We start from the raw sequence: 27111 nt of genomic DNA, 5'->3' as shown, positions 1-27111 counted from the left end.
GGCTGGACTGAGGGCTTGTAGGCCTGTTGTAAGGCAGGTCCTCACCAGACATCACAGGCAACAACGTCGCTGGACCAGACAGGACTGGCAAAAAGGTCTCTTCACTGACGAGTCTCGGTTGGTCTCATCAGGGGTGATGGTCGGATTCACATATATCGTCAAAGGAATGAGCGTTACGCCGAGGCCTGTAGTCTGGAGCGGGATCGATTTGGAGGTGGAGGGTCCGTCATGGTCTGGGGCGATATGTCACAGCATCATCGGACTGAGCTTGTTGTTGAGATTGCCCTCAATGACGCTGTGCGTAACAGGGAAGACATCCTCCTCCCTCATGTGGTACCCTTCCTGCAGGCTCATCCTGACATGACCCTCCAGCATGACAATGCCACCAGCCATACTGCTCGTTCTGTGCGTGATTTCCTGCAAGACACACACCATGGCCAGCGAAGAGCCCGGATCTCAATCCCATTGAGCACGTCTGGGACCTGTTGGATCGGAGGGTGAGGGCTAGGGCCATTCCTCCCAGAAATGTCCGGGAACTTGCAGGTGCCTTGGTGGAAGAGCAGGGTAACATCTCACAGCAAGAACTGGCAAATCTGGTGCGGTCAATGAGGAGATACACTGCAGTACTTAATGCAGCTGGTGGCCACACCAGATACTGACTGTTACTTTTAATATTGACCCCCCCTTTGTTCAGGGACACATTATTCAATTTCTGTTAGTCACATGTCTGCGGAACTTGTTCAGTTTATGTCTCAGTTGATGAATCTTATGTTCATACAAATATTTACACGTTAAGTTTGCTGAAAATAAATGCAGTTGACAGTGAGAGAACGTTTCATTTTCTGCTGAGTTTATATAAAAACACACTGCAGGGAGAAAACACACACGGCCCTGATAACATGGTTCTCCCTCCCTCCCTCCCTCCCTCCCTCCCTCCCTCCCTCCCTCCCTCCCTCCCTCCCCTCTCCTCCCTTCTTCTCCCTCTTTATCACATATCTCTAATGACTACCCTTTTCACGCACAATCTCTACACAGACACACAATCTCTACGCACACACACTACCCAGAGGTCACTTGGGGTGGTCACAGAGAAATAAAACGAGGCCTCTAATCTGTGACACTCTTCTCTTCTTCCATCCTCCTCTCTCTGTCTCTTATGGTGGTGTTGTGGTTGTATTGTGGTCAGTGCTGTACAGTCATGTTGAGCAGTCTCTTGCTCAGTAAGGTGTTGTGTTGCTTCAGGTAGTCGATGAGATCAGCTTGTTTCTCCACTACCTCCTCCAGACTGGAGCCCTCCCTGGAGAGGAACAGGACAACGAGGTCATTCGACGTTAGAACAAGGTCAGAACTTTAAAACAAGGTCAGAACAACAGTAGAACAAGGTCAGAACTTTAAAACAAGGTCAGAACAACAGTAGAACAATAAAAATGCAACATTAGGTGAAGCCAGTCCAGGGTTAGGTGTGTATATATATATATACATACATACATACATACCTGAAGCCAGTCCAGGGTTAGGTGTGTATATATATACATACATACATACATACATACCTGAAGCAAGTCCAGGGTTAGGTGTGTGTATATATATATATATACCTGAAGTCAGTCCAGGGTTAGGTGTGTATATATACCTGAAGTCAGTCCAGGGTTAGGTGTGTATATATACCTGAAGTCAGTCCAGGGTTAGGTGTGTATATATACCTGAAGTCAGTCCAGGGTTAGGTGTGTATATATACCTGAAGTCAGTCCAGGGTTAGGTGTGTGTATATACCTGAAGTCAGTCCAGGGTTAGGTGTGTATATATACCTGAAGCCAGTCCAGGGTTAGGTGTGTATATATACCTGAAGTCAGTCCAGGGTTAGGTGTGTATATATACCTGAAGCCAGTCCAGGGTTAGGTGTGTATATATACCTGAAGTCAGTCCAGGGTTAGGTGTGTATATATACCTGAAGCCAGTCCAGGGTTAGGTGTGTATATATACCTGAAGCCAGTCCAGGGTTAGGTGTGTATATATATATATATATATATATATATATATATATATATATATATATATATATATATACCTGAAGTCAGTCCAGGGTTAGGTGTGTATATATACCTGAAGTCAGTCCAGGGTTAGGTGTGTATATATACCTGAAGTCAGTCCAGGGTTAGGTGTGTGTATATACCTGAAGCCAGTCCAGGGTTAGGTGTGTATATATACCTGAAGTCAGTCCAGGGTTAGGTGTGTGTATATGTATATATACCTGAAGTCAGTCCAGGGTTAGGTGTGTATATATACCTGAAGCCAGTCCAGGGTTAGGTGTGTATATATATATATATATATATATATATATATATATATATATATATATATATATATATATATATATATATATATATATATATATATATATATATATATATACACACCTAACCCTGGACTGGCTTCAGGTATATATACACACCTAACCCTGGACTGACTTCAGGTATATATACATATACACACACCTAACCCTGGACTGACTTCAGGTATATATACACACCTAACCCTGGACTGGCTTCAGGTATATACACACACCTAACCCTGGACTGACTTCAGGTATATATACACACCTAACCCTGGACTGACTTCAGGTATATATACACACCTAACCCTGGACTGACTTCAGATATATATATATACCTGAAGTCAGTCCAGGGTTAGGTGTGTATATATACCTGAAGTCAGTCCAGGGTTAGGTGTGTATATATACCTGAAGTCAGTCCAGGGTTAGGTGTGTATATATACCTGAAGCCAGTCCAGGGTTAGGTGTGTATATATACCTGAAGTCAGTCCAGGGTTCGGTGTGTGTATATGTATATATACCTGAAGTCAGTCCAGGGTTAGGTGTGTGTATATGTATATATACCTGAAGTCAGTCCAGGGTTAGGTGTGTATATATACCTGAAGTCAGTCCAGGGTTAGGTGTGTATATATACCTGAAGTCAGTCCAGGGTTAGGTGTGTGTATATACCTGAAGCCAGTCCAGGGTTAGGTGTGTATATATACCTGAAGTCAGTCCAGGGTTAGGTGTGTGTATATACCTGAAGTCAGTCCAGGGTTAGGTGTGTGTATATGTATATATATACCTGAAGTCAGTCCAGGGTTAGGTGTGTATATATACCTGAAGTCAGTCCAGGGTTAGGTGTGTATATATACCTGAAGTCAGTCCAGGGTTAGGTGTGTATATATACCTGAAGTCAGTCCAGGGTTAGGTGTGTGTATATACCTGAAGTCAGTCCAGGGTTAGGTGTGTGTATATACCTGAAGCCAGTCCAGGGTTAGGTGTGTGTATATACCTGAAGTCAGTCCAGGGTTAGGTGTGTATATATACCTGAAGCCAGTCCAGGGTTAGGTGTGTATATATACCTGAAGCCAGTCCAGGGTTAGGTGTGTGTATATGTATATATACCTGAAGTCAGTCCAGGGTTAGGTGTGTGTATATACCTGAAGTCAGTCCAGGGTTAGGTGTGTGTATATGTATATATACCTGAAGTCAGTCCAGGGTTAGGTGTGTATATATGTATATATACCTGAAGTCAGTCCAGGGTTAGGTGTGTATATATACCTGAAGTCAGTCCAGGGTTAGGTGTGTATATATACCTGAAGCCAGTCCAGGGTTAGGTGTGTATATATACCTGAAGCCAGTCCAGGGTTAGGTGTGTATATATACCTGAAGTCAGTCCAGGGTTAGGTGTGTATATATACCTGAAGTCAGTCCAGGGTTAGGTGTGTATATATACCTGAAGTCAGTCCAGGGTTAGGTGTGTATATATACCTGAAGCCAGTCCAGGGTTAGGTGTGTATATATACCTGAAGTCAGTCCAGGGTTAGGTGTGTATATATACCTGAAGTCAGTCCAGGGTTAGGTGTGTATATATACCTGAAGTCAGTCCAGGGTTAGGTGTGTATATATACCTGAAGCCAGTCCAGGGTTAGGTGTGTATATATACCTGAAGCCAGTCCAGGGTTAGGTGTGTATATATACCTGAAGTCAGTCCAGGGTTAGGTGTGTATATATACCTGAAGCCAGTCCAGGATTAGGTGTGTATATATACCTGAAGTCAATCCAGGGTTAGGTGTGTATATATACCTGAAGCCAGTCCAGGGTTAGGTGTGTATATATACCTGAAGCCAGTCCAGGGTTAGGTGTGTATATATACCTGAAGTCAGTCCAGGGTTAGGTGTGTATATATACCTGAAGCCAGTCCAGGGTTAGGTGTGTATATATACCTGAAGTCAGTCCAGGGTTAGGTGTGTATATATACCTGAAGTCAGTCCAGGGTTAGGTGTGTATATATACCTGAAGCCAGTCCAGGGTTAGGTGTGTATATATACCTGAAGCCAGTCTCAGTAGTGTTGTAGGAGTTCGATGGTTCCTCCTGACTGATATCTGGACCAGCTCGGTCTCTGTTGAATCTCACCACCCTGACTGGAGAGAGAAAGCGAACGAACATACACACACACACACAATTATCTTGTTACCAATCAGTCTTTCTCTACTCTCTCCCTCGCTTTCCCGAAATCCTTCAGTCTCCCCCTCAGTCACAGTCCCCCTCAGTCACAGTCCCCCTCAGTCACAGTCCCCCTCAGTCACAGTCCCCCTCAGTCACAGTCCCCCTCAGTCACAGTCCCCCTCAGTCTGTCTCCCACTCAAATTAATTTCAAGGGGCTTTATTGGAATGGGAAACATATGTTTACTTTGCCAAAGCAAGTGAAATAGATAATAAACAGAAGTGACACAGTAAACATTACACTCACAAAAGTTCCAAAGGAATAGAGACATTTCAGATGTGATATTAAGGCTTTTTACAGTGTTGTAACGGTGTGCACGTCTCTCTCTCTGGAATGTGAAGTATTTCTCAAGGTTGGTTCTGTGTGTGTGTTTAGGGTAAATATATATATAGAGAGAGAGGGATAGAGAAAGAGAGGGAGAGGGATAGGGAGAGAGAGAGAGAGCGAGAGAGAGATAGAGAGAGAGGGATAGAGAGAGAGCGAGAGAGAGAGCGAGGGATAGAGGGAGAGGGATAGAGAGAGAGAGATGAGGGGAAGAGAGAGAGATTAGAGAGAGAGAGAGATGAGATGAAGGGGTTGAGTGCAGTAGTTGGACAGTAGAGATGTGACACATTCCACACCTCCCTCTAAGAGACGACACACACCGTCTGTCTGCCGTTCCTCTGCTGTTCGTTCAGCGCGGTGTGCTGGGTAATGGTCTTCACCGATCCACCTGCACCCCAAAACCACAGACCCCATCTGGGGCCCGGATCCAGAAGTGTAAATAATGTCCTGGGTCTGATCTGATTGGGTGTAATTTCAACCAACTGCTGCAGTAGAGACAAAGAAAGACATCAGATCATTTCCGCTGCTGCTTTTCACCAGAGCTTGTTGTTGGCCAATCAGAAGTCATCAAAGTGGCAATAGGCTCATAGAGCCTCCGTGTGGTAAAAGTTAGGAGATATCTAATCAATGGAGGATGGAATTAAAATGATAGATTTAAAAAGAAAAGGACGGGCTACAATCACCAAGAGCCAACAGCTAGGCTGCTACTTTATATTCTGAAGGAGAAGGACGGGCTACAACCACCAAGAGCCAACAGCTAGGCTGCTACTTTATATTCTGAAGGAGAAGGACGGGCTACAACCACCAAGAGCCAACGGCTAGACTGCTACTTTATATTCTGAAGGAGAAGGACGGGCTACAACCACCAAGAGCCAACAGCTAGGCTGCTACTTTATATTCTGAAGGAGAAGGACGGGCTACAACCACCAAGAGCCAACAGCTAGGCTGCTACTTTATATTCTGAAGGAGAAGGACGGGCTACAACCACCAAGAGCCAACAGCTAGGCTGCTACTTTATATTCTGAAGGAGAAGGACGGGCTACAACCACCAAGAGCCAACAGCTAGGCTGCTACTTTATATTCTGAAGGAGAAGGACGGGCTACAACCACCAAGAGCCAACAGCTAGGCTGCTACTTTATATTCTGAAGGAGAAGGACGGGCTACAACCACCAAGAGCCAACAGCTAGGCTGCTACTTTATATTCTGAAGGAGAAGGACGGGCTACAACCACCAAGAGCCAACAGCTAGGCTGCTACTTTATATTCTGAAGGAGAAGGAGAAGGACGGGCTACAACCACCAAGAGCCAACAGCTAGGCTGCTACTTTATATTCTGAAGGAGAAGGATGGTCTACAACCACCAAGAGCCAACGGCTAGGCTGCTACTTTATATTCTGAAGGAGAAGGACGGGCTACAACCACCAAGAGCCAACAGCTAGGCTGCTACTTTATATTCTGAAGGAGAAGGACGGGCTACAACCACCAAGAGCCAACAGCTAGGCTGCTACTTTATATTCTGAAGGAGAAGGACGGGCTACAACCACCAAGAGCCAACAGCTAGGCTGCTACTTTATATTCTGAAGGAGAAGGACGGGCTACAACCACCAAGAGCCAACAGCTAGGCTGCTACTTTATATTCTGAAGGAGAAGGACGGGCTACAACCACCAAGAGCCAACAGCTAGGCTGCTACTTTATATTCTGAAGGAGAAGGACGGGCTACAACCACCAAGAGCCAACAGCTAGGCTGCTACTTTATATTCTGAAGGAGAAGGACGGGCTACAACCACCAAGAGCCAACAGCTAGGCTGCTACTTTATATTCTGAAGGAGAAGGAGAAGGACGGGCTACAACCACCAAGAGCCAACAGCTAGGCTGCTACTTTATATTCTGAAGGAGAAGGAGAAGGACGGGCTACAACCACCAAGAGCCAACAGCTAGGCTGCTACTTGATATTCTGAATTAAAAGGAGAAGGACGGGCTACAACCACCAAGAGCCAACAGCTAGGCTGCTACTTTATATTCTGAAGGAGAAGGACGCGCTACAACCACCAAGAGCCAACAGCTAGGCTGCTACTTTATATTCTAAATTAAAAGGAGAAGGACGGGCTACAACCACCAAGAGCCAACAGCTAGGCTGCTACTTTATATTCTGAAGGAGAAGGACGGGCTACAACCACCAAGAGCCAACAGCTAGGCTGCTACTTTATATTCTGAAGGAGAAGGACGGGCTACAACCACCAAGAGCCAACAGCTAGGCTGCTACTTTATATTCTGAAGGAGAAGGACGGGCTACAACCACCAAGAGCCAACAGCTAGGCTGCTACTTTATATTCTGAAGGAGAAGGACGGGCTACAACCACCAAGAGCCAACAGCTAGGCTGCTACTTTATATTCTGAAGGAGAAGGACGGGCTACAACCACCAAGAGCCAACAGCTAGGCTGCTACTTTATATTCTGAAGGAGAAGGACGGGCTACAACCACCAAGAGCCAACAGCTAGGCTGCTACTTTATATTCTGAAGGAGAAGGACGGGCTACAACCACCAAGAGCCAACAGCTAGGCTGCTACTTTATATTCTGAAGGAGAAGGACGGGCTACAACCACCAAGAGCCAACAGCTAGGCTGCTACTTTATATTCTGAAGGAGAAGGACGGGCTACAACCACCAAGAGCCAACAGCTAGGCTGCTACTTTATATTCTGAAGGAGAAGGACGGGCTACAACCACCAAGAGCCAACAGCTAGGCTGCTACTTTATATTCTGAAGGAGAAGGACGGGCTACAACCACCAAGAGCCAACAGCTAGGCTGCTACTTTATATTCTGAAGGAGAAGGACGGGCTACAACCACCAAGAGCCAACAGCTAGGCTGCTACTTTATATTCTGAAGGAGAAGGACGGGCTACAACCACCAAGAGCCAACAGCTAGGCTGCTACTTTATATTCTGAAGGAGAAGGACGGGCTACAACCACCAAGAGCCAACAGCTAGGCTGCTACTTTATATTCTGAAGGAGAAGGAGAAGGACGGGCTACAACCACCAAGAGCCAACAGCTAGGCTGCTACTTTATATTCTGAAGGAGAAGGAGAAGGACGGGCTACAACCACCAAGAGCCAACAGCTAGGCTGCTACTTGATATTCTGAATTAAAAGGAGAAGGACGGGCTACAACCACCAAGAGCCAACAGCTAGGCTGCTACTTTATATTCTGAAGGAGAAGGAGAAGGACGCGCTACAACCACCAAGAGCCAACAGCTAGGCTGCTACTTTATATTCTGAAGGAGAAGGACGGGCTACAACCACCAAGAGCCAACAGCTAGGCTGCTACTTTATATTCTGAAGGAGAAGGACGGGCTACAACCACCAAGAGCCAACAGCTAGGCTGCTACTTTATATTCTGAAGGAGAAGGACGGGCTACAACCACCAAGAGCCAACGGCTAGGCTGCTACTTTATATTCTGAAGGAGAAGGACGGGCTACAACCACCAAGAGCCAACAGCTAGGCTGCTAATTTATATTCTGAAGGAGAAGGACGGGCTACAACCACCAAGAGCCAACAGCTAGGCTGCTACTTTATATTCTGAAGGAGAAGGAGAAGGACGGGCTACAACCACCAAGAGCCAACAGCTAGGCTGCTACTTTATATTCTGAAGGAGAAGGATGGTCTACAACCACCAAGAGCCAACAGCTAGGCTGCTACTTTATATTCTGAAGGAGAAGGACGGGCTACAACCACCAAGAGCCAACAGCTAGGCTGCTACTTTATATTCTGAAGGAGAAGGACGGGCTACAACCACCAAGAGCCAACAGCTAGGCTGCTACTTTATATTCTGAAGGAGAAGGACGGGCTACAACCACCAAGAGCCAACAGCTAGGCTGCTACTTTATATTCTGAAGGAGAAGGACGGGCTACAACCACCAAGAGCCAACAGCTAGGCTGCTACTTTATATTCTGAAGGAGAAGGACGGGCTACAACCACCAAGAGCCAACAGCTAGGCTGCTACTTTATATTCTGAAGGAGAAGGACGGGCTACAACCACCAAGAGCCAACAGCTAGGCTGCTACTTTATATTCTGAAGGAGAAGGAGAAGGACGGGCTACAACCACCAAGAGCCAACGGCTAGGCTGCTACGTTATATTCTGAAGGAGAAGGAGAAGGACGGGCTACAACCACCAAGAGCCAACAGCTAGGCTGCTACTTTATATTCTGAAGGAGAAGGACGGGCTACAACCACCAAGAGCCAACGGCTAGGCTGCTACGTTATATTCTGAAGGAGAAGGAGAAGGACGGGCTACAACCACCAAGAGCCAACAGCTAGGCTGCTACTTTATATTCTGAAGGAGAAGGACGGGCTACAACCACTAAGAGCCAACAGCTAGGCTGCTACTTGATATTCTGAATTAAAAGGAGAAGGACGGGCTACAACCACCAAGAGCCAACAGCTAGGCTGCTACTTTATATTCTGAAGGAGAAGGAAAAGGACACGCTACAACCACCAAGAGCCAACAGCTAGGCTGCTACTTTATATTCTAAATTAAAAGGAGAAGGACGGGCTACAACCACCAAGAGCCAACAGCTAGGCTGCTACTTTATATTCTGAATTAAAAGGAGAAGGACGGGCTACAACCACCAAGAGCCAACAGCTAGGCTGCTACTTTATATTCTGAAGGAGAAGGACGAGCGACAACCACCAAGAGCCAACGGCTAGGCTGCTACTTTATATTCTAAATTAAAAGGAGAAGGACGGGCTACAACCACCAAGAGCCAACAGCTAGGCTGCTACTTTATATTCTGAAGGAGAAGGAGAAGGATGGGCTAAAACCACTAAGAGCCAACAGCTAGGCTTCTACTTTATATTCTGAAGGAGAAGGAGAAGGACGGGCTACAACCACCAAGAGCCAACAGCTAGGCTTCTACTTTATATTCTGAAGGAGAAGGAGAAGGACGAGCGACAACCACCAAGAGCCAACGGCTAGGCTGCTACTTTATATTCTGAAGGAGAAGGATGGGCTAAAACAGCTAAGAGCCAACAGCTAGGCTCCTACTTTATATTCTGAAGGAGAAGGACGAGCGACAACCACCAAGAGCCAACAGCTAGGCTGCTACTTTATATTCTGAAGGAGAAGGAGAAGGATGGGCTAAAACCACTAAGAGCCAACAGCTAGGCTCCTACTTTATATTCTGAAGGAGAAGGAGAAGGACGGGCTACAACCACCAAGAGCCAACAGCTAGGCTGCTACTTTATATTCTGAAGGAGAAGGAGAAGGACGGGCTACAACCACCAAGAGCCAACAGCTAGGCTGCTACTTTATATTCTGAAGGAGAAGGACGGGCTACAACCACCAAGAGCCAACAGCTAGGCTGCTACTTTATATTCTGAAGGAGAAGGACGGGCTACAACCACCAAGAGCCAACAGCTAGGCTGCTACTTTATATTCTGAAGGAGAAGGACGGGCTACAACCACCAAGAGCCAACAGCTAGGCTGCTACTTTATATTCTGAAGGAGAAGGACGGGCTACAACCACCAAGAGCCAACAGCTAGGCTGCTACTTTATATTCTGAAGGAGAAGGACGGGCTACAACCACCAAGAGCCAACAGCTAGGCTGCTACTTTATATTCTGAAGGAGAAGGACGGGCTACAACCACCAAGAGCCAACAGCTAGGCTGCTACTTTATATTCTGAAGGAGAAGGACGGGCTACAACCACCAAGAGCCAACAGCTAGGCTGCTACTTTATATTCTGAAGGAGAAGGACGGGCTACAACCACCAAGAGCCAACAGCTAGGCTGCTACTTTATATTCTGAAGGAGAAGGACGGGCTACAACCACCAAGAGCCAACAGCTAGGCTGCTACTTTATATTCTGAAGGAGAAGGAGAAGGACGGGCTACAACCACCAAGAGCCAACAGCTAGGCTGCTACTTTATATTCTGAAGGAGAAGGAGAAGGACGGGCTACAACCACCAAGAGCCAACAGCTAGGCTGCTACTTGATATTCTGAATTAAAAGGAGAAGGACGGGCTACAACCACCAAGAGCCAACAGCTAGGCTGCTACTTTATATTCTGAAGGAGAAGGAGAAGGACGCGCTACAACCACCAAGAGCCAACAGCTAGGCTGCTACTTTATATTCTGAAGGAGAAGGACGGGCTACAACCACCAAGAGCCAACAGCTAGGCTGCTACTTTATATTCTGAAGGAGAAGGAGAAGGATGGGCTAAAACCACTAAGAGCCAACAGCTAGGCTCCTACTTTATATTCTGAAGGAGAAGGAGAAGGACGGGCTACAACCACCAAGAGCCAACAGCTAGGCTGCTACTTTATATTCTGAAGGAGAAGGAGAAGGACGGGCTACAACCACCAAGAGCCAACAGCTAGGCTGCTACTTTATATTCTGAAGGAGAAGGACGGGCTACAACCACCAAGAGCCAACAGCTAGGCTGCTACTTTATATTCTGAAGGAGAAGGACGGGCTAAAACAGCTAAGAGCCAACAGCTAGGCTCCTACTTTATATTCTGAAGGAGAAGGACGAGCGACAACCACCAAGAGCCAACAGCTAGGCTGCTACTTTATATTCTGAAGGAGAAGGAGAAGGATGGGCTAAAACCACTAAGAGCCAACAGCTAGGCTCCTACTTTATATTCTGAAGGAGAAGGAGAAGGACGGGCTACAACCACCAAGAGCCAACAGCTAGGCTGCTACTTTATATTCTGAAGGAGAAGGAGAAGGACGGGCTACAACCACCAAGAGCCAACAGCTAGGCTGCTACTTTATATTCTGAAGGAGAAGGACGGGCTACAACCACCAAGAGCCAACAGCTAGGCTGCTACTTTATATTCTGAAGGAGAAGGACGGGCTACAACCACCAAGAGCCAACAGCTAGGCTGCTACTTTATATTCTGAAGGAGAAGGACGGGCTACAACCACCAAGAGCCAACAGCTAGGCTGCTACTTTATATTCTGAAGGAGAAGGACGGGCTACAACCACCAAGAGCCAACAGCTAGGCTGCTACTTTATATTCTGAAGGAGAAGGACGGGCTACAACCACCAAGAGCCAACAGCTAGGCTGCTACTTTATATTCTGAAGGAGAAGGACGGGCTACAACCACCAAGAGCCAACAGCTAGGCTGCTACTTTATATTCTGAAGGAGAAGGACGGGCTACAACCACCAAGAGCCAACAGCTAGGCTGCTACTTTATATTCTGAAGGAGAAGGACGGGCTACAACCACCAAGAGCCAACAGCTAGGCTGCTACTTTATATTCTGAAGGAGAAGGACGGGCTACAACCACCAAGAGCCAACAGCTAGGCTGCTACTTTATATTCTGAAGGAGAAGGAGAAGGACGGGCTACAACCACCAAGAGCCAACAGCTAGGCTGCTACTTTATATTCTGAAGGAGAAGGAGAAGGACGGGCTACAACCACCAAGAGCCAACAGCTAGGCTGCTACTTGATATTCTGAATTAAAAGGAGAAGGACGGGCTACAACCACCAAGAGCCAACAGCTAGGCTGCTACTTTATATTCTGAAGGAGAAGGAGAAGGACGCGCTACAACCACCAAGAGCCAACAGCTAGGCTGCTACTTTATATTCTGAAGGAGAAGGACGGGCTACAACCACCAAGAGCCAACAGCTAGGCTGCTACTTTATATTCTGAAGGAGAAGGACGGGCTACAACCACCAAGAGCCAACAGCTAGGCTGCTACTTTATATTCTGAAGGAGAAGGACGGGCTACAACCACCAAGAGCCAACGGCTAGGCTGCTACTTTATATTCTGAAGGAGAAGGACGGGCTACAACCACCAAGAGCCAACAGCTAGGCTGCTAATTTATATTCTGAAGGAGAAGGACGGGCTACAACCACCAAGAGCCAACAGCTAGGCTGCTACTTTATATTCTGAAGGAGAAGGAGAAGGACGGGCTACAACCACCAAGAGCCAACAGCTAGGCTGCTACTTTATATTCTGAAGGAGAAGGATGGTCTACAACCACCAAGAGCCAACAGCTAGGCTGCTACTTTATATTCTGAAGGAGAAGGACGGGCTACAACCACCAAGAGCCAACAGCTAGGCTGCTACTTTATATTCTGAAGGAGAAGGACGGGCTACAACCACCAAGAGCCAACAGCTAGGCTGCTACTTTATATTCTGAAGGAGAAGGACGGGCTACAACCACCAAGAGCCAACAGCTAGGCTGCTACTTTATATTCTGAAGGAGAAGGACGGGCTACAACCACCAAGAGCCAACAGCTAGGCTGCTACTTTATATTCTGAAGGAGAAGGACGGGCTACAACCACCAAGAGCCAACAGCTAGGCTGCTACTTTATATTCTGAAGGAGAAGGACGGGCTACAACCACCAAGAGCCAACAGCTAGGCTGCTACTTTATATTCTGAAGGAGAAGGAGAAGGACGGGCTACAACCACCAAGAGCCAACGGCTAGGCTGCTACGTTATATTCTGAAGGAGAAGGAGAAGGACGGGCTACAACCACCAAGAGCCAACAGCTAGGCTGCTACTTTATATTCTGAAGGAGAAGGAGAAGGACGGGCTACAACCACCAAGAGCCAACGGCTAGGCTGCTACGTTATATTCTGAAGGAGAAGGAGAAGGACGGGCTACAACCACCAAGAGCCAACAGCTAGGCTGCTACTTTATATTCTGAAGGAGAAGGACGGGCTACAACCACTAAGAGCCAACAGCTAGGCTGCTACTTGATATTCTGAATTAAAAGGAGAAGGACGGGCTACAACCACCAAGAGCCAACAGCTAGGCTGCTACTTTATATTCTGAAGGAGAAGGAAAAGGACACGCTACAACCACCAAGAGCCAACAGCTAGGCTGCTACTTTATATTCTAAATTAAAAGGAGAAGGACGGGCTACAACCACCAAGAGCCAACAGCTAGGCTGCTACTTTATATTCTGAATTAAAAGGAGAAGGACGGGCTACAACCACCAAGAGCCAACAGCTAGGCTGCTACTTTATATTCTGAAGGAGAAGGACGAGCGACAACCACCAAGAGCCAACGGCTAGGCTGCTACTTTATATTCTAAATTAAAAGGAGAAGGACGGGCTACAACCACCAAGAGCCAACAGCTAGGCTGCTACTTTATATTCTGAAGGAGAAGGAGAAGGATGGGCTAAAACCACTAAGAGCCAACAGCTAGGCTTCTACTTTATATTCAGAAGGAGAAGGAGAAGGACGGGCTACAACCACCAAGAGCCAACAGCTAGGCTTCTACTTTATATTCTGAAGGAGAAGGAGAAGGACGAGCGACAACCACCAAGAGCCAACGGCTAGGCTGCTACTTTATATTCTGAAGGAGAAGGATGGGCTAAAACAGCTAAGAGCCAACAGCTAGGCTCCTACTTTATATTCTGAAGGAGAAGGACGAGCGACAACCACCAAGAGCCAACAGCTAGGCTGCTACTTTATATTCTGAAGGAGAAGGAGAAGGATGGGCTAAAACCACTAAGAGCCAACAGCTAGGCTCCTACTTTATATTCTGAAGGAGAAGGAGAAGGACGGGCTACAACCACCAAGAGCCAACAGCTAGGCTGCTACTTTATATTCTGAAGGAGAAGGACGGGCTACAACCACCAAGAGCCAACAGCTAGGCTGCTACTTTATATTCTGAAGGAGAAGGACGGGCTACAACCACCAAGAGCCAACAGCTAGGCTGCTACTTTATATTCTGAAGGAGAAGGACGGGCTACAACCACCAAGAGCCAACAGCTAGGCTGCTACTTTATATTCTGAAGGAGAAGGACGGGCTACAACCACCAAGAGCCAACAGCTAGGCTGCTACTTTATATTCTGAAGGAGAAGGAGAAGGACGGGCTACAACCACCAAGAGCCAACAGCTAGGCTGCTACTTTATATTCTGAAGGAGAAGGAGAAGGACGGGCTACAACCACCAAGAGCCAACAGCTAGGCTGCTACTTGATATTCTGAATTAAAAGGAGAAGGACGGGCTACAACCACCAAGAGCCAACAGCTAGGCTGCTACTTTATATTCTGAAGGAGAAGGAGAAGGACGCGCTACAACCACCAAGAGCCAACAGCTAGGCTGCTACTTTATATTCTGAAGGAGAAGGACGGGCTACAACCACCAAGAGCCAACAGCTAGGCTGCTACTTTATATTCTGAAGGAGAAGGACGGGCTACAACCACCAAGAGCCAACAGCTAGGCTGCTACTTTATATTCTGAAGGAGAAGGACGGGCTACAACCACCAAGAGCCAACGGCTAGGCTGCTACTTTATATTCTGAAGGAGAAGGACGGGCTACAACCACCAAGAGCCAACAGCTAGGCTGCTAATTTATATTCTGAAGGAGAAGGACGGGCTACAACCACCAAGAGCCAACAGCTAGGCTGCTACTTTATATTCTGAAGGAGAAGGAGAAGGACGGGCTACAACCACCAAGAGCCAACAGCTAGGCTGCTACTTTATATTCTGAAGGAGAAGGACGCGCTACAACCACCAAGAGCCAACAGCTAGGCTGCTACTTTATATTCTGAAGGAGAAGGACGGGCTACAACCACCAAGAGCCAACAGCTAGGCTGCTACTTTATATTCTGAAGGAGAAGGACGGGCTACAACCACCAAGAGCCAACAGCTAGGCTGCTACTTTATATTCTGAAGGAGAAGGACGGGCTACAACCACCAAGAGCCAACAGCTAGGCTGCTACTTTATATTCTGAAGGAGAAGGACGGGCTACAACCACCAAGAGCCAACAGCTAGGCTGCTACTTTATATTCTGAAGGAGAAGGACGGGCTACAACCACCAAGAGCCAACAGCTAGGCTGCTACTTTATATTCTGAAGGAGAAGGACGGGCTACAACCACCAAGAGCCAACAGCTAGGCTGCTACTTTATATTCTGAAGGAGAAGGAGAAGGACGGGCTACAACCACCAAGAGCCAACGGCTAGGCTGCTACGTTATATTCTGAAGGAGAAGGAGAAGGACGGGCTACAACCACCAAGAGCCAACAGCTAGGCTGCTACTTTATATTCTGAAGGAGAAGGAGAAGGACGGGCTACAACCACCAAGAGCCAACGGCTAGGCTGCTACGTTATATTCTGAAGGAGAAGGAGAAGGACGGGCTACAACCACCAAGAGCCAACAGCTAGGCTGCTACTTTATATTCTGAAGGAGAAGGACGGGCTACAACCACTAAGAGCCAACAGCTAGGCTGCTACTTGATATTCTGAATTAAAAGGAGAAGGACGGGCTACAACCACCAAGAGCCAACAGCTAGGCTGCTACTTTATATTCTGAAGGAGAAGGAAAAGGACACGCTACAACCACCAAGAGCCAACAGCTAGGCTGCTACTTTATATTCTAAATTAAAAGGAGAAGGACGGGCTACAACCACCAAGAGCCAACAGCTAGGCTGCTACTTTATATTCTGAATTAAAAGGAGAAGGACGGGCTACAACCACCAAGAGCCAACAGCTAGGCTGCTACTTTATATTCTGAAGGAGAAGGACGAGCGACAACCACCAAGAGCCAACGGCTAGGCTGCTACTTTATATTCTAAATTAAAAGGAGAAGGACGGGCTACAACCACCAAGAGCCAACAGCTAGGCTGCTACTTTATATTCTGAAGGAGAAGGAGAAGGATGGGCTAAAACCACTAAGAGCCAACAGCTAGGCTTCTACTTTATATTCAGAAGGAGAAGGAGAAGGACGGGCTACAACCACCAAGAGCCAACAGCTAGGCTTCTACTTTATATTCTGAAGGAGAAGGAGAAGGACGAGCGACAACCACCAAGAGCCAACGGCTAGGCTGCTACTTTATATTCTGAAGGAGAAGGATGGGCTAAAACAGCTAAGAGCCAACAGCTAGGCTCCTACTTTATATTCTGAAGGAGAAGGACGAGCGACAACCACCAAGAGCCAACAGCTAGGCTGCTACTTTATATTCTGAAGGAGAAGGAGAAGGATGGGCTAAAACCACTAAGAGCCAACAGCTAGGCTCCTACTTTATATTCTGAAGGAGAAGGAGAAGGACGGGCTACAACCACCAAGAGCCAACAGCTAGGCTGCTACTTTATATTCTGAAGGAGAAGGAGAAGGACGGGCTACAACCACCAAGAGCCAACAGCTAGGCTGCTACTTTATATTCTGAAGGAGAAGGAGAAGGATGGGCTACAACCACCAAGAGCCAACAGCTAGGCTGCTACTTTATATTCTGAAGGAGAAGGAGAAGGATGGGCTAAAACCACTAAGAGCCAACAGCTAGGCTCCTACTTTATATTCTGAAGGAGAAGGAGAAGGACGGGCTACAACCACCAAGAGCCAACAGCTAGGCTGCTACTTTATATTCTGAAGGAGAAGGAGAAGGACGAGCGACAACCACCAAGAGCCAACAGCTAGGCTGCTACTTTATATTCTGAAGGAGAAGGACGGGCTACAACCACCAAGAGCCAACAGCTAGGCTGCTACTTTATATTCTGAAGGAGAAGGACGGGCTACAACCACCAAGAGCCAACAGCTAGGCTGCTACTTTATATTCTGAAGGAGAAGGACAGGCTACAACCACCAAGAGCCAACAGCTAGGCTGCTACTTTATATTCTGAAGGAGAAGGAGAAGGACGGGCTACAACCACCAAGAGCCAACGGCTAGGCTGCTACGTTATATTCTGAAGGAGAAGGAGAAGGACGGGCTACAACCACCAAGAGCCAACAGCTAGGCTGCTACTTTATATTCTGAAGGAGAAGGAGAAGGACGGGCTACAACCACTAAGAGCCAACAGCTAGGCTGCTACTTGATATTCTGAATTAAAAGGAGAAGGACGGGCTACAACCACCAAGAGCCAACAGCTAGGCTGCTACTTTATATTCTGAAGGAGAAGGACGCGCTACAACCACCAAGAGCCAACAGCTAGGCTGCTACTTTATATTCTAAATTAAAAGGAGAAGGACGGGCTACAACCACCAAGAGCCAACAGCTAGGCTGCTACTTTATATTCTGAATTAAAAGGAGAAGGACGGGCTACAACCACCAAGAGCCAACAGCTAGGCTGCTACTTTATATTCTGAAGGAGAAGGACGAGCGACAACCACCAAGAGCCAACGGCTAGGCTGCTACTTTATATTCTAAATTAAAAGGAGAAGGACGGGCTACAACCACCAAGAGCCAACAGCTAGGCTGCTACTTTATATTCTGAAGGAGAAGGACGGGCTACAACCACCAAGAGCCAACAGCTAGGCTGCTACTTTATATTCTGAAGGAGAAGGACGGGCTACAACCACCAAGAGCCAACAGCTAGGCTGCTACTTTATATTCTGAAGGAGAAGGATGGGCTAAAACCACTAAGAGCCAACAGCTAGGCTTCTACTTTATATTCTGAAGGAGAAGGAGTAGGACGGGCTACAACCACCAAGAGCCAACAGCTAGGCTTCTACTTTATATTCTGAAGGAGAAGGAGAAGGACGAGCGACAACCACCAAGAGCCAACGGCTAGGCTGCTACTTTATATTCTGAAGGAGAAGGACGAGCGACAACCACCAAGAGCCAACAGCTAGGCTGCTACTTTATATTCTGAAGGAGAAGGAGAAGGATGGGCTAAAACCACTAAGAGCCAACAGCTAGGCTCCTACTTTATATTCTGAAGGAGAAGGAGAAGGACGGGCTACAACCACCAAGAGCCAACAGCTAGGCTGCTACTTTATATTCTGAAGGAGAAGGAGAAGGACGGGCTACAACCACCAAGAGCCAACAGCTAGGCTGCTACTTTATATTCTGAAGGAGAAGGAGAAGGACGGGCTACAACCACCAAGAGCCAACAGCTAGGCTGCTACTTGATATTCTGAAGGAGAAGGAGAAGGACGGGCTACAACCACCAAGAGCCAACAGCTAGGCTGCTACTTTATATTCTGAAGGAGAAGGACGCGCTACAACCACCAAGAGCCAACAGCTAGGCTGCTACTTTATATTCTAAATTAAAAGGAGAAGGACGGGCTACAACCACCAAGAGCCAACAGCTAGGCTGCTACTTTATATTCTGAAGGAGAAGGACGGGCTACAACCACCAAGAGCCAACAGCTAGGCTGCTACTTTATATTCTGAAGGAGAAGGACGGGCTACAACCACCAAGAGCCAACAGCTAGGCTGCTACTTTATATTCTGAAGGAGAAGGACGGGCTACAACCACCAAGAGCCAACAGCTAGGCTGCTACTTTATATTCTGAAGGAGAAGGACGGGCTACAACCACCAAGAGCCAACAGCTAGGCTGCTACTTTATATTCTGAAGGAGAAGGACGGGCTACAACCACCAAGAGCCAACAGCTAGGCTGCTACTTTATATTCTGAAGGAGAAGGACGGGCTACAACCACCAAGAGCCAACAGCTAGGCTGCTACTTTATATTCTGAAGGAGAAGGACGGGCTACAACCACCAAGAGCCAACAGCTAGGCTGCTACTTTATATTCTGAAGGAGAAGGACGGGCTACAACCACCAAGAGCCAACAGCTAGGCTGCTACTTTATATTCTGAAGGAGAAGGACGGGCTACAACCACCAAGAGCCAACAGCTAGGCTGCTACTTTATATTCTGAAGGAGAAGGACGGGCTACAACCACCAAGAGCCAACAGCTAGGCTGCTACTTTATATTCTGAAGGAGAAGGACGGGCTACAACCACCAAGAGCCAACAGCTAGGCTGCTACTTTATATTCTGAAGGAGAAGGACGGGCTACAACCACCAAGAGCCAACACCTAGGCTGCTACTTTATATTCTGAAGGAGAAGGAGAAGGACGGGCTACAACCACCAAGAGCCAACAGCTAGGCTGCTACTTTATATTCTGAAGGAGAAGGAGAAGGACGGGCTACAACCACCAAGAGCCAACAGCTAGGCTGCTACTTGATATTCTGAATTAAAAGGAGAAGGACGGGCTACAACCACCAAGAGCCAACAGCTAGGCTGCTACTTTATATTCTGAAGGAGAAGGAGAAGGACGCGCTACAACCACCAAGAGCCAACAGCTAGGCTGCTACTTTATATTCTGAAGGAGAAGGACGGGCTACAACCACCAAGAGCCAACAGCTAGGCTGCTACTTTATATTCTGAAGGAGAAGGACGGGCTACAACCACCAAGAGCCAACAGCTAGGCTGCTACTTTATATTCTGAAGGAGAAGGACGGGCTACAACCACCAAGAGCCAACGGCTAGGCTGCTACTTTATATTCTGAAGGAGAAGGACGGGCTACAACCACCAAGAGCCAACAGCTAGGCTGCTACTTTATATTCTGAAGGAGAAGGACGGGCTACAACCACCAAGAGCCAACAGCTAGGCTGCTACTTTATATTCTGAAGGAGAAGGAGAAGGACGGGCTACAACCACCAAGAGCCAACAGCTAGGCTGCTACTTTATATTCTGAAGGAGAAGGATGGTCTACAACCACCAAGAGCCAACAGCTAGGCTGCTACTTTATATTCTGAAGGAGAAGGACGGGCTACAACCACCAAGAGCCAACAGCTAGGCTGCTACTTTATATTCTGAAGGAGAAGGACGGGCTACAACCACCAAGAGCCAACAGCTAGGCTGCTACTTTATATTCTGAAGGAGAAGGACGGGCTACAACCACCAAGAGCCAACAGCTAGGCTGCTACTTTATATTCTGAAGGAGAAGGACGGGCTACAACCACCAAGAGCCAACAGCTAGGCTGCTACTTTATATTCTGAAGGAGAAGGACGGGCTACAACCACCAAGAGCCAACAGCTAGGCTGCTACTTTATATTCTGAAGGAGAAGGACGGGCTACAACCACCAAGAGCCAACAGCTAGGCTGCTACTTTATATTCTGAAGGAGAAGGAGAAGGACGGGCTACAACCACCAAGAGCCAACGGCTAGGCTGCTACGTTATATTCTGAAGGAGAAGGAGAAGGACGGGCTACAACCACCAAGAGCCAACAGCTAGGCTGCTACTTTATATTCTGAAGGAGAAGGAGAAGGACGGGCTACAACCACCAAGAGCCAACGGCTAGGCTGCTACGTTATATTCTGAAGGAGAAGGAGAAGGACGGGCTACAACCACCAAGAGCCAACAGCTAGGCTGCTACTTTATATTCTGAAGGAGAAGGAGAAGGACGGGCTACAACCACTAAGAGCCAACAGCTAGGCTGCTACTTGATATTCTGAATTAAAAGGAGAAGGACGGGCTACAACCACCAAGAGCCAACAGCTAGGCTGCTACTTTATATTCTGAAGGAGAAGGAGAAGGACACGCTACAACCACCAAGAGCCAACAGCTAGGCTGCTACTTTATATTCTAAATTAAAAGGAGAAGGACGGGCTACAACCACCAAGAGCCAACAGCTAGGCTGCTACTTTATATTCTGAATTAAAAGGAGAAGGACGGGCTACAACCACCAAGAGCCAACAGCTAGGCTGCTACTTTATATTCTGAAGGAGAAGGACGAGCGACAACCACCAAGAGCCAACGGCTAGGCTGCTACTTTATATTCTAAATTAAAAGGAGAAGGACGGGCTACAACCACCAAGAGCCAACAGCTAGGCTGCTACTTTATATTCTGAAGGAGAAGGAGAAGGATGGGCTAAAACCACTAAGAGCCAACAGCTAGGCTTCTACTTTATATTCTGAAGGAGAAGGAGAAGGACGGGCTACAACCACCAAGAGCCAACAGCTAGGCTTCTACTTTATATTCTGAAGGAGAAGGAGAAGGACGAGCGACAACCACCAAGAGCCAACGGCTAGGCTGCTACTTTATATTCTGAAGGAGAAGGATGGGCTAAAACAGCTAAGAGCCAACAGCTAGGCTCCTACTTTATATTCTGAAGGAGAAGGACGAGCGACAACCACCAAGAGCCAACAGCTAGGCTGCTACTTTATATTCTGAAGGAGAAGGAGAAGGATGGGCTAAAACCACTAAGAGCCAACAGCTAGGCTCCTACTTTATATTCTGAAGGAGAAGGAGAAGGACGGGCTACAACCACCAAGAGCCAACAGCTAGGCTGCTACTTTATATTCTGAAGGAGAAGGAGAAGGACGGGCTACAACCACCAAGAGCCAACAGCTAGGCTGCTACTTTATATTCTGAAGGAGAAGGAGAAGGATGGGCTACAACCACCAAGAGCCAACAGCTAGGCTGCTACTTTATATTCTGAAGGAGAAGGAGAAGGATGGGCTAAAACCACTAAGAGCCAACAGCTAGGCTCCTACTTTATATTCTGAAGGAGAAGGAGAAGGACGGGCTACAACCACCAAGAGCCAACAGCTAGGCTGCTACTTTATATTCTGAAGGAGAAGGAGAAGGACGAGCGACAACCACCAAGAGCCAACAGCTAGGCTGCTACTTTATATTCTGAAGGAGAAGGACGGGCTACAACCACCAAGAGCCAACAGCTAGGCTGCTACTTTATATTCTGAAGGAGAAGGACGGGCTACAACCACCAAGAGCCAACAGCTAGGCTGCTACTTTATATTCTGAAGGAGAAGGACGGGCTACAACCACCAAGAGCCAACAGCTAGGCTGCTACTTTATATTCTGAAGGAGAAGGAGAAGGACGGGCTACAACCACCAAGAGCCAACGGCTAGGCTGCTACGTTATATTCTGAAGGAGAAGGAGAAGGACGGGCTACAACCACCAAGAGCCAACAGCTAGGCTGCTACTTTATATTCTGAAGGAGAAGGAGAAGGACGGGCTACAACCACTAAGAGCCAACAGCTAGGCTGCTACTTGATATTCTGAATTAAAAGGAGAAGGACGGGCTACAACCACCAAGAGCCAACAGCTAGGCTGCTACTTTATATTCTGAAGGAGAAGGACGCGCTACAACCACCAAGAGCCAACAGCTAGGCTGCTACTTTATATTCTAAATTAAAAGGAGAAGGACGGGCTACAACCACCAAGAGCCAACAGCTAGGCTGCTACTTTATATTCTGAATTAAAAGGAGAAGGACGGGCTACAACCACCAAGAGCCAACAGCTAGGCTGCTACTTTATATTCTGAAGGAGAAGGACGAGCGACAACCACCAAGAGCCAACGGCTAGGCTGCTACTTTATATTCTAAATTAAAAGGAGAAGGACGGGCTACAACCACCAAGAGCCAACAGCTAGGCTGCTACTTTATATTCTGAAGGAGAAGGAGAAGGATGGGCTAAAACCACTAAGAGCCAACAGCTAGGCTTCTACTTTATATTCTGAAGGAGAAGGAGTAGGACGGGCTACAACCACCAAGAGCCAACAGCTAGGCTTCTACTTTATATTCTGAAGGAGAAGGAGAAGGACGAGCGACAACCACCAAGAGCCAACGGCTAGGCTGCTACTTTATATTCTGAAGGAGAAGGACGAGCGACAACCACCAAGAGCCAACAGCTAGGCTGCTACTTTATATTCTGAAGGAGAAGGAGAAGGATGGGCTAAAACCACTAAGAGCCAACAGCTAGGCTCCTACTTTATATTCTGAAGGAGAAGGAGAAGGACGGGCTACAACCACCAAGAGCCAACAGCTAGGCTGCTACTTTATATTCTGAAGGAGAAGGAGAAGGACGGGCTACAACCACCAAGAGCCAACAGCTAGGCTGCTACTTTATATTCTGAAGGAGAAGGAGAAGGATGGGCTACAACCACCAAGAGCCAACAGCTAGGCTGCTACTTTATATTCTGAAGGAGAAGGAGAAGGATGGGCTAAAACCACTAAGAGCCAACAGCTAGGCTCCTACTTTATATTCTGAAGGAGAAGGAGAAGGACGGGCTACAACCACCAAGAGCCAACAGCTAGGCTGCTACTTTATATTCTGAAGGAGAAGGAGAAGGACGAGCGACAACCACCAAGAGCCAACGGCTAGGCTGCTACTTTATATTCTGAAGGAGAAGGAGAAGGATGGGCTACAACCACTAAGAGCCAACAGCTAGGCTGCTACTTTATATTCTAAATTAAAAGGAGAAGGACGGGCTACAACCACCAAGTGCCAACAGCTAGGTTGCTACTTTATATTCTGAAGGAGAAGGAGAAGGACGAGCGACAACCACCAAGAGCCAACGGCTAGGCTGATACTTTATATTCTGAAGGAGAAGGATGGGCTAAAACCACTAAGAGCCAACAGCTAGGCTCCTACTTTATATTCTGAAGGAGAAGGAGAAGGACGAGCGACAACCACCAAGAGCCAACTGCTAGGCTGCTACTTTATATTCTAAATTAAAAGGAGAAGGACGGGCTACAACCACCAAGAGCCAACAGCTAGGCTGCTACTTTATATTCTGAAGGAGAAGGAGAAGGATGTGCTAAAACCACTAAGAGCCAACAGCTAGGCTCCTACTTTATATTCTGAAGGAGAAGGAGAAGGACGGGCTACAACCACCAAGAGACAACAGCTAGGCTGCTACTTTATATTCTGAAGGAGAAGGAGAAGGACGAGCGACAACCACCAAGAGCCAACGGCTAGGCTGCTACTTTATATTCTGAAGGAGAAGGAGAAGGATGGGCTACAACCACTAAGAGCCAACAGCTAGGCTGCTACTTTATATTCTGAAGGAGAAGGAGAAGGACGAGCTACAACCACCAAGAGCCAACAGCTAGGCTGCTACTTTAAATTCTGAAGGAGAAGGACGAGCTACAACCACCAAGAGCCAACAGCTAGGCTGCTACTTTATATTCTGAATTAAAAGGAGAAGGACGGGCGACAACCACCAGGAGCCAACGGCTAGGCTGCTACTTTATATTCTAAATTAAAAGGAGAAGGACGGGCGACAACCACCAAGAGCCAACAGCTAGGCTGCTACTTTATATTCTGAATTAAAAGGAGAAGGACGGGCTACAACCACCAAGAGCCAACGGCTAGGCTGCTACTTTATATTCTGAATTAAAAGGAGAAGGACGGGCTACAACCACCAAGAGCCAACAGCTAGGCTGCTACTTTATATTCTGAATTAAAAGGAGAAGGACGGGCTACAACTACTACTAGTATCCTATAACATGAGTCAGCTTGGCTGGTTTCTGTCTCTCCATCCCCCTCCTCCTATGACAGGTAATAGTATCCTATAACATGAGTCAGCTTGGCTGGTTGCCGTCTCCCTCCCTCCCCCTCCTCCTATGACAGGTAATAGTATCCTATAACATGAGTCAGCTTGGCTGGTTGCTGTCCCTCCCTCCCTCCCCCTCCTCCTATGACAGGTAATAGTATCCTATAACATGAGTCAGCTTGGCTGGTTGCTGTCCCTCCCTCCCTCCCCCTCCTCCTATGACAGGTAATAGTATGCTATAACATGAGTCAGCATGGTTGGTTGCCGTCTCCCTCCCCCTCCTCCTATGACAGGTAATAGTATCCTATAACATGAGTCAGCTTGGCTGGTTGCTGTCCCTCCCTCCCTCCCCCTCCTCCTATGACAGGTAATAGTATCCTATAACATGAGTCTGCATGGTTGGTCGCCGTCTCCCTCCCCCTCCTCCTATGACAGGTAATAGTATCCTATAACATGAGTCAGCTTGGCTGGTTGCCGTCTCCCTCCCTCCCCCTCCTCCTATGACAGGTAATAGTATCCTATAACATGAGTCAGCTTGGCTGGTTGCCGTCTCCCTCCCTCCCCCTCCTCCTATGACAGGTAATAGTATCCTATAACATGAGTCAGCATGGTTGGTTGCTGTCTCTCCCTCCCTCCCCCTCCTCCTATGACAGGTAATAGTATCCTATAACATGAGTCAGCTTGGCTGGTTGCTGTCTCTCCCTCCCTCCCTCCCTCCCCCTCCTCCTCCTCCTCCTATGACAGGTAATAGTATCCTATAACATGAGTCAGCATGGTTGGTTGCCGTCTCCCTCCCTCATGCCTGTTCCACTCGCTCACAGTATGGCCCCTCCCCCACCTGCTAGAGGCACCTCTCCTTCTCACGCTTTATCAGTTCTGGTTATTAAAGAGGCTTAAAAAAGAAGAGACTTCTCTGCTGCTTCCCATGCTAATGCTAACAGTGGTTTTACAGTGCAGGTCAATGGCATGATGCTAACCATGTTAATGCTAACAGTGGTTTTACAGTGCAGGTCAATGGCATGATGCTAACCATGTTAATGCTAACAGTGGTTTTACAGTGCAGGTCAATGGCATGATGCTAACCATGTTAATGCTAACAGTGGTTTTACAGTGCAGGTCAATGGCATGATGCTAACCATGTTAATGCTAACAGTGGTTTTACAGTGCAGGTCAATGGCATGATGCTTCCCATGCTAATGCTAACAGTGGTTTTACAGTGCAGGTCAATGGCATGATGCGAGCCATGCGCTGACGCTAAAGGTGGTTTTACAGCGCAGATCAATGGCATGATGCTTCCCATGCGCTGACGCTAAAGGTGGTTTTACAGCGCAGATCAATGGCATGATGCGAGCCATGCGCTGACGCTAAAGGTGGTTTTACAGCGCAGATCAATGGCATGATGCTAACCATATTAATGCTAACAGTGGTTTTACAGTGCAGGTCAATGGCATGATGCTAGCCATGCTAAATGCTAACTGCCTTGAAGGGTATATAAGCAGCTGACCAAAGCGACCACCCCACTTGGTTTTATAGTCAGTGGTAGTCCTACCCTGCAGTGCTTCCAGTAGATCAGACAATAGAGGGAGGTCTATTCTGTTGACTCTTTGATGTCCTGGCAACATGCAAGTCTATAGAGAGGACTGTATTCATGTTATAATGAAGGGCATTTATACAGCACACATCAAACACACATCCGACCAGCCTGCAGGGTTCTTCAAACACACACACACACACCTTTACTGGTCACCGGTGTGTGTTTGAGCTTAGTAGGTCTGAACCAGAGTATGTGAGCAGAGTTCAGAGGTCGGTAATCCTGCTTTTCGCTCATGGAGCCGCTCCGGTGCTCCACGCCAACCGCTCCTCGCTCACAGGAGAGCAGGCCAGCAGCAGAGAATACCCTCTCCTCACAGGAGAGCAGGCCAGCAGCAGAGAATACCCTCTCCTCACAGGGGAGCAGGCCCGCAGCAGAGAATACCCTCTCCTCACAGGAGAGCAGGCCAGCAGAAGAGAATACCCCCTCCTAAGCCTGCTGAACAGTTAACCAAATGTCTACCCAGATTATTTGCATTGCCCCCCCCCCCCCTCTCCCCCTCTTTACATCACTGCTACTCTCTGTTATTATCTATACATAGTCACTTTAACTCTACCTACATGTACATATAACCTCAATTAACCAGTGCCCCTGCACATTGACTCTGTACCGGTACCCCCTGTATATAGCCTCCACATTGATTCTGTACCGT

General features: G+C 47.5%; 1 protein-coding gene across 1 annotated transcript in view; it reads right to left on the bottom strand.

Moving 5' to 3' along the window:
* Positions 1 to 939: 939 nt before the first annotated feature.
* The window catches only part of LOC118947015 (transmembrane protein 192-like), a 42420-nt gene continuing 16248 nt past the window's right edge, over positions 940 to 27111 (bottom strand). The window contains exons 5-6 of the mRNA XM_036972028.1: positions 4366 to 4459; positions 940 to 1297 (exon numbers count right to left, since the gene is read on the bottom strand). Coding sequence (XP_036827923.1) covers positions 1183 to 1297; positions 4366 to 4459 — 209 coding nt within the window. The 3' untranslated portion in view covers positions 940 to 1182. The remainder of the gene's footprint in view (positions 1298 to 4365; positions 4460 to 27111) is intronic.

This window comes from Oncorhynchus mykiss, unplaced genomic scaffold (assembly GCF_013265735.2).
Source record: "Oncorhynchus mykiss isolate Arlee unplaced genomic scaffold, USDA_OmykA_1.1 un_scaffold_87, whole genome shotgun sequence".
Classification (NCBI taxonomy): domain Eukaryota; kingdom Metazoa; phylum Chordata; class Actinopteri; order Salmoniformes; family Salmonidae; genus Oncorhynchus; species Oncorhynchus mykiss.
This window is presented reverse-complemented; position numbering and strand designations above follow the sequence as displayed.